Source organism: Sus scrofa, chromosome 12 (assembly GCF_054392235.1).
Source record: "Sus scrofa isolate SSC_HxYL_T2T_F1_AM1 chromosome 12, Sscrofa_HxYL_maternal_Yorkshire_Landrace_v2.0, whole genome shotgun sequence".
In the NCBI taxonomy this organism is placed as follows: domain Eukaryota; kingdom Metazoa; phylum Chordata; class Mammalia; order Artiodactyla; family Suidae; genus Sus; species Sus scrofa.
This window is the reverse complement of record NC_139394.1, coordinates 21622044-21633885: the sequence shown is the minus strand read 5'-3', so window position 1 is coordinate 21633885 and position 11842 is coordinate 21622044. Positions and strand designations below refer to the sequence as shown.

Below are 11842 nucleotides of genomic sequence, written 5' to 3'. Positions count from 1 at the left end.
TCAGCAGCAGGAGGAGGCACAGCACGTGGGGCGGGGGCAGGTGGAGATGACACAGGTGGGGCGATAGTAAGTGGTGTGGCAGGAGACCCGGCCACAGACGGGGCGCAGGCAGCAGCAGGGGTGGCAGCAGCTGGAGCCACAGGGGCTGGAGCCACAGCAGGAGGGCTGGCAGCACAGGGGCCTGCAGCAGCTAGAGATGCAGCAGCTGGGGCGGCAGCAGGAGGGCTGGCAGCAGGAGGACTGGCAGCATCGGGGCCTGCAGCAGCTAGAGATGCAGCAGCGGGGCTGAGAGCAGGTGGGCTGGCAGCACACAGACTGGCAGCATTGGGGCCTGCAGCCGCTGGAGATGCAGCATCTGGGGCGGCAGCAGGTGGACACACCGCAGCTGGGGCGGCAGCAGGTGGTCCTGCAGCAGGTGGTCTGGCAGCAGCTGGGGCTGCAGCAGGTCTCCTGGCAGAGGTCTTGGCCACAGCCCTGGTCAGAGCAGACGGAGCCACAACACGAGCTGACCATGGTGTCCGAGGGTGGAGGTTCTGGCTGGGTTTCCAGAAGAGTGAGCTTCTTGAGTTTGGGTGTCTTGTTGCCACGTGGCCCCTTTTATACTCAGCTGAGGGACTCCTGTGATTATGGAGATACTATTTTCTTCTTGTTGTTTACATGACTATGAATACAATTAGTAAAGTAATAGCGTGTATTTTTCTAGTAAAAAAATAATTCCTCATATATAGGAAATAATCATTTCCCTTTTCTCAAGTTCCCCAATGTTCCCACATGAATCACCTCCTGTGTTTGTTTTTTTGTTTGCACTGTCACAAGACTTCAGTCCCTGGGGAACATGTGACACAGGTGGGCCACTGTTGTCTACTTCTCACTTTGAATTGATTTGGGGAGCGTTTCTGATGGAATTAGGATCTCTGGTAGAAAATTCATGTTTCAATCAGATGGAATGCTGGTAGGGAAAGAGGGCGTGATCTCCTCCTCGCTGAGTGTGAGAAACGAGAAAACTTATGATTCATTGTGTGTATTCTGGGTGGTCATTGAACTAATTAAATTCCTAGGACATCCCAAGCTGTGTTATTTCCCATCATCCTGAGGCACTTTGAAACAGTTAGCAGTGACTTGGTGTTTTTAAGCAGCAAAGAGTCGTCTGAGATAGATCAGTATCGATTTTCAGAAATGTCTTCCAGGCTGACACAGAGTGATTGAGACAATCGTTTTGCTCTGTCGTTTGAAATATCAAAATGTATCAGGGTTATCGTGTAATCAGGCAGCCCAAGATGGCTGTGTGCTGGCTCTTTGTTCATCCTGCTGCTGGACCAGTCCCCGCCTCCCCTTCACCGCTTCCCCCTTGACGGGAAAGCCTAATCAGTAAGAGCATGCATACATGCCCCCTGGCTCCCGCTAGTGAGTGTCTTAATCTTTAGATCAGAATGGCTCATCTTTGAGAGACTAACAAAGGGCAGACCTCCTCACCCGGAAGGCACTCAACCGGAGGGCTTCCCCTTTGCTGATTTCCTTGGTAATCAGTGAGCCATCCTGACCGCACTCTCCCTATAATTGGCCATCTCCCCTTCCCCACCCCATCCCCCAGGAAAGACTGCGGCTTCTTCCAGCCTGCTGTCTGCTGTCCACTGTGGGCGTCGCTCCAGGACCCTTTTGCCCCAGACCTGTAAGATTTCCCATCTATTTTTTGATTTTGTTGGGGAGGGGCAGGGAGTGGGGTGGACAGGGAGTTTGGACAGAGATGCAAACTGAGAATGGATAAGCAATGAGGTCCTACTGTATAGCACAGGGAACTGTATCCAATCTCTTGGGAGCGAACGGATGGAGGATAGTATGAAAAAAAGATGAGGTATAACTAACTGGGTCAAGGCAGAAATTGGCACAACACCGTAAATGAACTACAATTTAAAAATTTATTTTAAAAAAGATCCCCCCCCCCATTAAACTCCTGATGTCTCTGCTCCTGACTCCAGGCTTTTTCTTTCATCTTGAGGCTGGGCAAGTACAGAGCTTGCAGGCCTGCAGGGTGCAGCCCACCACTTAATGCTTTATGGACATTTTATTAACATCTTTTTCCCATATTCTGAGCTAAAATGCCTAGCAGTTTTTGTAGTATCACTTACACGTAAGATTTTCTTAGACGCATTAAGGGGATTATCAAGAAGTTTTATTATCTTACATGTACTTACCCATAAAGAGTTTTATAACCAAAGCCACCTAGGATTATGCTCCTAAATTAGAGGTCTCTTTAGTGCCCTAGGCATTCAGAGAAAAACAACATTCAAGGAAATAGCAAATTACCTTCATGATATTCCCTCTTCCCCGCAAATCTCGCGAGCTCAGTATTCTCCTGATGATTTTTTTGCCAGTGAGTTCAATGGCCATATTCCTCCAGGATCCTTCCTGATGCCACGAAAAGTCAAGTCCCCCCTCCACGGCACTTCTCTCCCAAGGATGTGCTCATGTCTCTGGCTCCTTCTAGAAAATAAACTCCATTAGGGCTAGGACTCTGCTTCACTTAGCTTCATGTCCCCACGGCCTGAAATGCAGTGGGTTTTTGATATTTTGCAGGAGATGTCTGTGCAATGAGTGAAGATTTTGTCTAGACCATCAGAGAAGCCACACTGGCCTTGAGAACACATGTTACGTCGCTGGACGGCAGGGAGATTCAGAAGAGGAGCCACAGATGAGACGGGCATAATCCCGGTTTGTGATGTTGAAAGGGAGAGGTCTGGAAAATCTATTTTAAGAGTAAAAAGATAAGTTGAGATTCCCGGAATATAAGAGAGAGCGTGTTTAGCCTTGAATTCTAGAAGAAAAAAAAAAGGTAGCTCTATTAAGAGACTTTTAATAGGTAATATATATGCTATTTACAATTCATGTTAATTTCTTTTTTTTAATGATTTTTATTTTTTCCGTTATAGCTGGTTTACAGTGTTCTATCAATTTTCTGCCATACAGCAAGGTGACCCAGTCACACATACAGATATACATTCTTTTTCTTGCACATCATCCTCCATCGCGCTCCATCATAAGCGACTGGATATAGTTCCCAGGGCTATACAGCAGGATCTCATTGCTTGTCCATTCCAAAGGCAATAGTTTGCACCTATTAACCCCAAATTCCCCGTCCATTCCACTCCCTCCCCCCGACTTGGCAACCACAAGTCTGTTCCCAAGTCCAACAAATCATGTTCATGTCTGATCTTCCTTTAGAAATGCCAAAATGAGGGATGCATTGCCCACAGCGTGCAGAAGTCCCGAGGCCAGGGATCGAACCTGCACCATAGCTGTGACCTGAGCCACGGCAGCAATAACTGCTGGATCCCTAACCTGCCGAGCCACCAAGGGAACTCCAGGGAGACATTGCTTAAAAAGTTAAAGTGGGGCAGCGTGAAAGGTGGGCTCACAGCATTAGGTGATGGCAATGAGCATCACAGAATTATTGCAAAGAAAGTATCAGCAGAGACTTGGACCACACTGAAAACAGCTATAAGGAGGGGTCTTCATTCAAGTTATTAAAAGATATCTCAGTTTAACAGTTGGTATATTTTTAAAACAATACCGAGTGAAGGGTAGACTTAGTTGATGCCTTCTTCACGTAAAATCGAAACCAGCTATGCCTTAGGGAAAGTTGATGGGGCTGCAGAATAATCACTCCAGCCACACTTTCCCATTCATAACTCGGTGGTCTTCTTGACCAGGATCTCTCCTGCATCACTTTGGATCTTTTAGAGCAACCCTCTCTCATGACAAGATCTGTACCTGGAGTATCTCTATACAGTCATCCTAGGAAGTCTTGCATGCCAGCCCTTTGCTACCTCACCCACATCATCGCCTAAGCTGAGGGGTAGCTGCTTCTTGCTATCATGAGCCCTGGGTGCTGGGCTCTTCCTTGCTGCTTTCCCTAAACTCTGCCTACACCTTTGCAAATACATCTTTTTATCACCCAGATACAGCCTGCCATCCCATTCCCACTTGGTCCCAGTTCTTGTTGTAAAAACGGGAAATTATAAGGCTCAGATACTTTAATATTGAAGAAGACAGTCTATGGCCCCATTCTTTGATTTAGTTCTAGCTACTAAAACCCGATGTTAAAACCAGAGCCTGTATTCTGTAATTAGCACTTATCAAAGAGAAAGATAAAGGAGGATGAAAGACTTGTTGATTCGAGTGTGTGAAGAGACAGGACTGTACTCAGCAGGCCATCTCAGAGTTAAGTTGAAAAAGGTGAATTTGAAAATGCGAGATGTTTCTGTGTAGCTCCCAACCTATGTCAGGGTGAAGCCCACGTGATGTCAACCTCTATCTGTTTTGTCTCGCTCTGCTTTTTTTTTTTTTTTTGCTTTTCAGGGCCACACTTGCGGCATATGGAAGTTCCCAGGCTGGGGTCGCATATCCGAGCCACAGCTGCCGGCCTATGCCACAGCTACAGCAACATGGGGTCCTTAAGCGAGGCCAGGGATCAAACCCTCATTCTCATGGATACTAGCTGGGGTTGTTACTGCTGAGCCACAATGGGAACTCTCTCTCTCTCTTTTTTTTTTGTTTTTTTTTTTTTTTGGCTTGCACCCACTGCATGTGGAAGTTTCCAGCCCAGGGATAGAACCTACACCACAGCAGTGACAATGACAGGTCCTTAACCACTAGGCCACCAGGGAACTCTGGCTTTGTTTCTTAACACCTTATTTTTTTTTTTAATTTTAGAACAATAAACTCTTAATTACGCTTTTTTTTTTGGTCTTTTTAGGGCCACTCCACAGCACATGGAAGGTCCCAGGCTAGGGGTTAAACCTGAACTGTAGCTGCCAGCCTATGCTACAGTCACAGCAATGCCAAATCAAAGCTGCAGCTTCGACTCACACCACAGCTCATGGCAACGCAGGATCCCTAACCCACTGGGCAAGGCCGGGGATTGAACCCCGGGTCCTCATGGGTACTAGTCCAGTTCGTTACTGTTGAGCCACAATGGGTAGTCCATTAATTATGCATGTTATTTGGAAATATAACACAGCTAATAGAAGCAATTTAATTTTGAATTTAACATGTTTTTTTTTTAAGATACTTCAGATTAGGAACCCAAACTTCAGAGACTCATGGTTGTATAGAAATCACGTTATTGTGTACATTGTGACATATTTTCACAGCTAAGAAGGATCATTCTCACCTGAGTTTCAGCGATGAGAAACCTGAATCTCAAAGAAGTATCCTGACCATGTGCTCTTAACTAAGACCAAGCGAGGGGATAAAAGTCCAAAATGGGAGAGTGAAACCACAAAGAAGATGAAGAAAGCCCAATAACACGAGCGCCTAAAATTAAGAGGGGTTTCAGTCTCATAATACTAAAATTTGGAGCATCTCTTAAGAAGTTTCTGGAGCTCCCTTGTGGTACAGCAGGTTAAGGATCTGATGTTGTCACTGCTGCCGCTCGGGTTGCTGCTGTGGCTGGGCTTCAATCCTTGGCCTGGGACCTTCTGCAAGCTGCAGGTGCAGCCAAAAAAAAAAAAGGTTCAAAATTTCTATGGAAAAATTATCATGGACTTCTTGCATTTCCAGAAATCTGAGTTTAGAAGGTATACTTAGTATTCTGAAAGAGGGTTATGTTTAGAGAGGGAGGGAGGGAGGAAGAGAGAAAGAAAGGGAAAAAAGTACTTGAGGTAGGTAGAGCCCTCGACCCAACCAAGGATGGAACTAGAATTGCAGTCAAGTGAAATTTAGCTGATGAGGGTCCACTCACTGGAGTTTTTATGGGACCTTTAAGGGATATACAAACCTTAACCGTGCTTTATAAAGGGCACCCAAAGCAACCGTGCGTGCTTTCTTTGCTCTGCTGTCCAAGAGGACACTTTACTAAGAGAGTGTTCTAGCCCGGGGTAGTGCTTCGGAAAAAAAGAACAGTAAAAAATTTATTGAGCGCTCACATTATGCACCCCATCCTGTGCGAGGGGTTACGTCTTTGAAGCTTTGAAGAAGGTATCATCCCCATTTCACAGAGAAAAGACACAGGCTTGAAGAAGTTAGATACCTTTGACCATGTCACCCAACAGATGCCCCCTGGGGTCTTGATTCCACCACAGATAACTGCTCTTGGACATGCTCTCTTGCATTGGAAGCAAGAGGGTCCTTGGTGTGAAGAGACAGCTAAAGACACACATGAACAAAGGCACACACACGCTGAATCGTCAACAAATCAGGAGATTTCAGCATCAAGGAAATGGCTCTTTATTAAGAACATAGAAGTTGCCAAGGAGGAGGAGGGAGGGGGTGGGATGGATGGAAAGTTTGGGGCTCGTAGATGCCAACTATTACATTGAGAATCTATAAGCAATGAGCTCCTACTATACAGCACAGGGAACTATATCCAGTCTCTTGGGATAGACCATGATGAGAGATAATATAACAAAATGAATGCATATATGTGTGTGTGTGTGTGTGTGTGTGTGTGTGTGTGTGTGTGTGTGTGTGTATGTATGAGATGGGGTCACTTTGCTGTACAACAGAAATTGGCACAATTGGAAATCAACTATATCTCAATAAAAACATTTTTTAAAAAATCATATGAAGCGATGTCTTTCGAGATCATTTTAATCAGTGGATACTTAGGATGAAGACTGCAGGTCTAAAAACAGATGCTTTGGGGTCTGAGTTAAAAACATGTGGCAAATTTGTTTGCAGCCGTCATTTCCTAGAACTGAGTGCCAACTCCGAATGCCAAATCCGAAGAAGAAGAGGTGGCCACTGAGAAGCCCTTCCCCAGTCACTGGTTGGCTCTGACACATTTTAAATGACTTTTGAGAACATGCTCAGTGTGACAAGATTACAGGCAGAGATTCAGCAGCAGGAGGAGGCACAGCACGTGGGGCGGGGGCAGGTGGAGATGACACAGGTGGGGCGGTAGCAAGTGGTGTGGCAGGAGACCCGGCCACAGACGGGGCGCAGGCAGCAGCAGGGGTGGCAGCAGCTGGAGCCACAGGGGCTAGAGCCACAGAAGGAGGGCTGGGAACACGGGGGCCTGCAGCCGCTAGAGATGCAGCAGCTGGGCCTGCAGCAGCTAGAACCACAAATGGAACCACAGCAGGAGGGGCGGCAGCAGGTGGGCTGACAGCACACAGACTGGCAGCACCGGGGGCGGCAGCAGCTGGAGATGCAGCATCTGGGGCGGCAGCAGGTGGTCCGGCAGCAGGTGGTCCGGCAGCACTGGGGCCTGTGGCAGCTGGGCCTGCAGCAGATGGGGTGGCAGCAGATGGGGCGGCAGCAAGTGGGCTGGGAGCACACAGACTGGCAGCACCAGGGGCGGCAGCAGCTGGGGCGGCGGCAGGTGGTCCGGCAGCAGGTGGTCTGGCAGCAGCTGGGGCGGCAGCAGATCTCCTGGCAGAGACCTTGGCCACAGCCCTGGTCAGAGCAGACGGAGCCACAACAGGAGCTGACCATGGTGTCCGAGGGTGGAGGTTCTGGCTGGGTTTCCAGGACAGTGAGATTCTGAGTTTGGGAGGCTCCCTGTGCCCCGGCCTCTTATATACCACCCGAACTGGGTGAGCTGTCCACACCTTTCCTTGTTTTTGTTTACCCAATACTGCAGTAATTACCAGAAGACCCAATAATGTCTGTCTATTTAATGGTTGGAACTTGTTGGAAGCAAAATTTCTTTTCCAGGGCTGATCAGTTCTATCCAATCTGCTTGGCCTTCTGAGTCAAACGCCTGGCATCTTCTGACCACATTCCCGTGCTGGTCCATCTTGGAGGGCTGTCCGGTGACATTGGGATGAGGAATTCCCTTTCTTGCCTCCCGTCCCCTCCTTCTCTGCCACCAGGATGGGATGTGGGCAGTGGTATTTCTGGCTGTGCATTTCTCCCCATGACCAATGGGATAGAAATCCCACCTGCATGGCCCATGGCTGGGGCAGGAGGAAAAGGCCCTGGTTGTGGTCACTTTGGAGCAATGATGCAGGGACAGCGCATCAGTGTGACACTGATGACCCCTTTGCCACCAGAATGGATTTCCTTGCATGTTTTAAGCTTTGGATTCATCCTACCTGGAGGGCTTATTAAAGATGGTGGGAAATACTCCCTGGGTGTCTGTATCCTAAAAAACCCTGGGAGACAATTTATCCGCATGGTTCTTGCTACTACCCGGTCATAGAGCTTATTAAGTTGTGACCATGTGGTCTTAAAAGTTTGTGTCATAGTTCTCCAGCTGGGCTCTTAGATTCTGGAAGAAATAGCCCCATTTAAATTTTTATTTTTTTATTTTTATTTTTATTTTTATTTATTTATTTATTTATTGTCTTTTTAGGGCCACATCTGCAGCACATGGATGTTCCCCAGGCTGGGGTCGAATCAGAGCTATAGTCACTGGTCTATACCACAGCCACAGCAAAGCCACATCTGAGCCACATCTTTGCCACATCTGCGACCTTCACCATAGTTCAGGGCAATGCTGGATCCTTAACTCACTGAGTGACGCCAGGGATTGAACCTGCATCCTCATGGATACCAATCAGATTTGTTTCCACTGAGCCATGATGGTTATTCCCTTATCTCATTCTGATTAAAACCATTTCTTCGATGTAGCAAAAAGATGTTGACCGATCAGAGAATGTTTCTCTACAGAACTTACATCCAGAGCTGGGAAAGGCAAAGGACAAGTTTTATGCACAAATATAAATGTGAATAGATTTTAGTACGTTCAGTCTTTTTTTTTTTTATGTCTTTTTGCCTTTTCTAGGGCCGAACCCCCAGCATACAGAGGTTCCCAGGCTGGGGATCTAATCAGAACTGTAGCCTCCAGCCTACGCCAGAGCCACAGCAACTCGGCATCCAAACCGCGTCTGCGACCTACACCACAGCTCATAGCAACACGGATCCCTGACTGGGGCCAGGGATCGAACCCGCAACCTCATAGTTCCTAGTCAGAATCGTTAACCACTGAATCACAACGGGAACCCCCATTCAGTCTTTTTTAATTGCTATTTCTACTTATCCTCTATTCATGATAGTCCAGCTTGTGCACGCATCCGAATCATCTGGGGGGCTTATTAAAGGATGGTGGGAACTAGTCCCTGGGTGTCTGTTTGCAGGTTGAACTTGAGGTTCTGCTTTTCTAACAACTACCCAGCTGACATTGATGTATATTGACGTGGGAGGCAAGGACCACATTTGGAGCCGTACGGCTTTGCTGTGTTCATTTACGTTTGGCAGTTGTGCCTATCACATCCCTGCCTTGTTTTCAAAGCAGACTTGTTCACCGGATGATCTAGGAGACACACGTTGCCAATCATTGGTGACACGAATGTGATTCAGAGTCTCCTCCTGGGGAATTTACAGTTTACTGGGAGGACCACACACACACACACTGACACACACACACAATTGTAATGCAGTATGGTTAGGCAACATCAAAGGAGCTCATAATGAGGTAAATTTAACTAAAAGAATTGTGCTTAAGGCAAATTAGCCGACCTGACAGTTTGGTAAAGACATAGATTTATTCATAAATAAATATTTCTAGTCATCGTTGTTCACTTCCTTATACAATTTATTTTACATTTTAAGTAAAACATCAATGCACACAACTCTTAAGAATGCTATTTGATGAGTTCTGGTAAATGGATAACATCCATGCAACCCCCATAGCTATCAAGATAGAGCAAATTTGTGTTACAACAGAGAATTCCCACATGTTTCACCCTCTTTTGGTTTTTTTCTAGAACTTGAAACAAAAGGTACATATGGAGTATAACTTATTATGTCGGGCCCTTTGCTTGGTATATGTCTGAGATTTGCTGATGTTGCTGCATGTGTCACTAGCAGCTTCAGGACTGTACTAGTGACATCCCAAGGCTTAATTTTCACTACTATCAATCCGTTTCATGGTAAGGTGCCAACACTCCCTGTTTGCCCAGGGCTGAGTGGGCTCCAGATCTCAGGACTTGCAGTATTTAAACCAGGAAAGTCCAGGGGAACAGAGGTGAGCTGGTTTTCCTCCGATGACATCCTTAAATGTCTGGATTTCGACCCTCTGAAGACTAAGCTCCTTGCAATATTTTTACTTCAATAACTTGCTTAGCAAACACTTGATTTATAGGTTTTTCTTCTATAGGTTTGTGTTTGCAGAACTGAAGTACAATGAGAAACTTAAACAATTACATCATGAAGCAACACAAAGAGATTTTCACTTGATTGGCTATATGAGATGCCAAGAAAAAAGATTAAAAAAAAAGAAATGAAAAAGAGTTTTGATTACTAGAGTTTTCTGAATATTTCAGGGAGATTAAGAAAACCATTTTGCAGCAGGAGTTCCCTTTGTAGCTCAGAAGGTTAAGAAGCGACATCATATTTGTGAGGATGGAGTTTGGTCCCTGGCCTCAGAAAGTGGATTAACGATTTGATGTTGCTGCAAGCTGTGGCACAGGTCACAGGTGCACCTGGGACCCAGCATTGTTGTGGCTGTGGCTGTGGCATGCAATTGCAGCTGTGATTGGAGCCTTAGCCTCAGGTGTGGCTATAAAAAGAAAAACAAAGAAACCAAGAAAATGGTTTTGCAATGGCTCAAAGGCAGGATTCATCCTCATTATAGATATGTGTGCAAAGAACCACATTCCTAGACCAGTGGTTCACAAATTTGGCTGTATATTGGAATCCCTTGGAGAGTGAGAAAAGAAATAAACAAAAGCACTGCTATATGGCTTCTGATCTGAAAAATTCTGATTTAACTGGTCCAGTGTAAAGCCTGGGTGTCAAAATTTTTTAAAGCTCCTCAGGGGATCTTAATGTACAGCCAAGTTGAAGACCCACCTCCTCACACTATATTACATGTATCTGTATAATGTTAAATCCGAAGAAAAAGTAGCTAAAATATCAAAATATAATTGGTATTTAAATCATAGAGGGAATGACCCTGAATGTGAACCACTGAACTTTGAGCAATTTCAGATGGAAATACGTATAAATCTCTTGACTCTTTTAGATCCCTCTAAAACCAAAGCCAACGTCCTACATGGAAGAGAATGGAATGGGGGGAAAAGACTACAAAGAGCACACTGGTTTGGGTTTTTTTTAATTTTTTTTTTAGATTTGGGTTTTTTTTTTTTTTTGCATAACCTTTTCTCTTTTTGTATAATGTCAGGATTTTCACTGGTTTTTCGTAAGCTCTTTCAAGTGGGTGCGTACATGCACGCACGCGCACACACACACACACACACACACACACAGAAGTGGGATGGAAGGGGGGTTGAGGTTGGTAGATACAATAGATACAAACTATAATATTTGGAATGGATAAGCCATGGGGTATACTGTACAGCACAGGGAACTATGTCCTATCTCATGGGGTAGAACATGATGGAAGATGGTCTGAGGCAAAGAATGCATGTGTGTGTATGACAGGGTCACTCTTTGGCACAGCAGCAGCGGACACAACACTATAAATCTACAGTAATAATAAGAAGAATAAAGCCTATCAGTGATCTCAAGGGAAAGTCCTGAATCTTCTTCCCGTTTCCCGACCTGAGCCACTGCTCAGACCTGGAACTCACTGACCTATCAAAAGAGAGGCCAGTCTTCTGGGGCAGAACCTCAGCAAGTGTATACAGTAGTGACCTTCCAGTCTTTTCCTCTAGGAATGTTCAGCAAGTTATTCCAGGGAATGGGAAAACTCATATATTCGGATGTTTTTCCATACTAGATCTGAATTGACACTGACTGTTGGATGCCCAAAATCTCAACGTGGTCGCTCATGGGCATATAGCAAGCTAGAATGGAGGGTTGAGGAGGAGTTGCCCCACTCACCCCTCCCAGCCATCCATGTGGCTGAGAATCTATGCCTCCCCAAATAATTTGT

At 45.9% G+C, this 11842-nt stretch overlaps 1 protein-coding gene across 5 annotated transcripts; it reads right to left on the bottom strand.

The window, feature by feature from the left end:
* LOC100517119 (uncharacterized) lies at positions 1 to 7434 on the bottom strand. Of its 5 annotated transcripts, none has more exons than XM_084983048.1 (3): positions 7074 to 7434; positions 6097 to 6103; positions 1 to 430 (listed from the first exon to the last, which is right to left on the bottom strand). In XM_084983048.1, exons 1-3 carry the CDS (start codon positions 7432 to 7434, stop codon positions 1 to 3), a joined length of 798 nt encoding a protein of 265 aa, XP_084839174.1. The 5 variants fall into 5 exon arrangements, with proteins under 5 accessions (XP_084839174.1, XP_084839176.1, XP_084839179.1 ...); XM_084983050.1 differs by lacking the exon at positions 6097 to 6103 and having other exon boundaries at positions 7010 to 7207; positions 7283 to 7434; XM_084983053.1 differs by lacking the exons at positions 1 to 430; positions 6097 to 6103 and adding an exon at positions 6835 to 6916 and having other exon boundaries at positions 7064 to 7434.
* Between the last annotated feature and the right edge of the window lie 4408 nt (positions 7435 to 11842).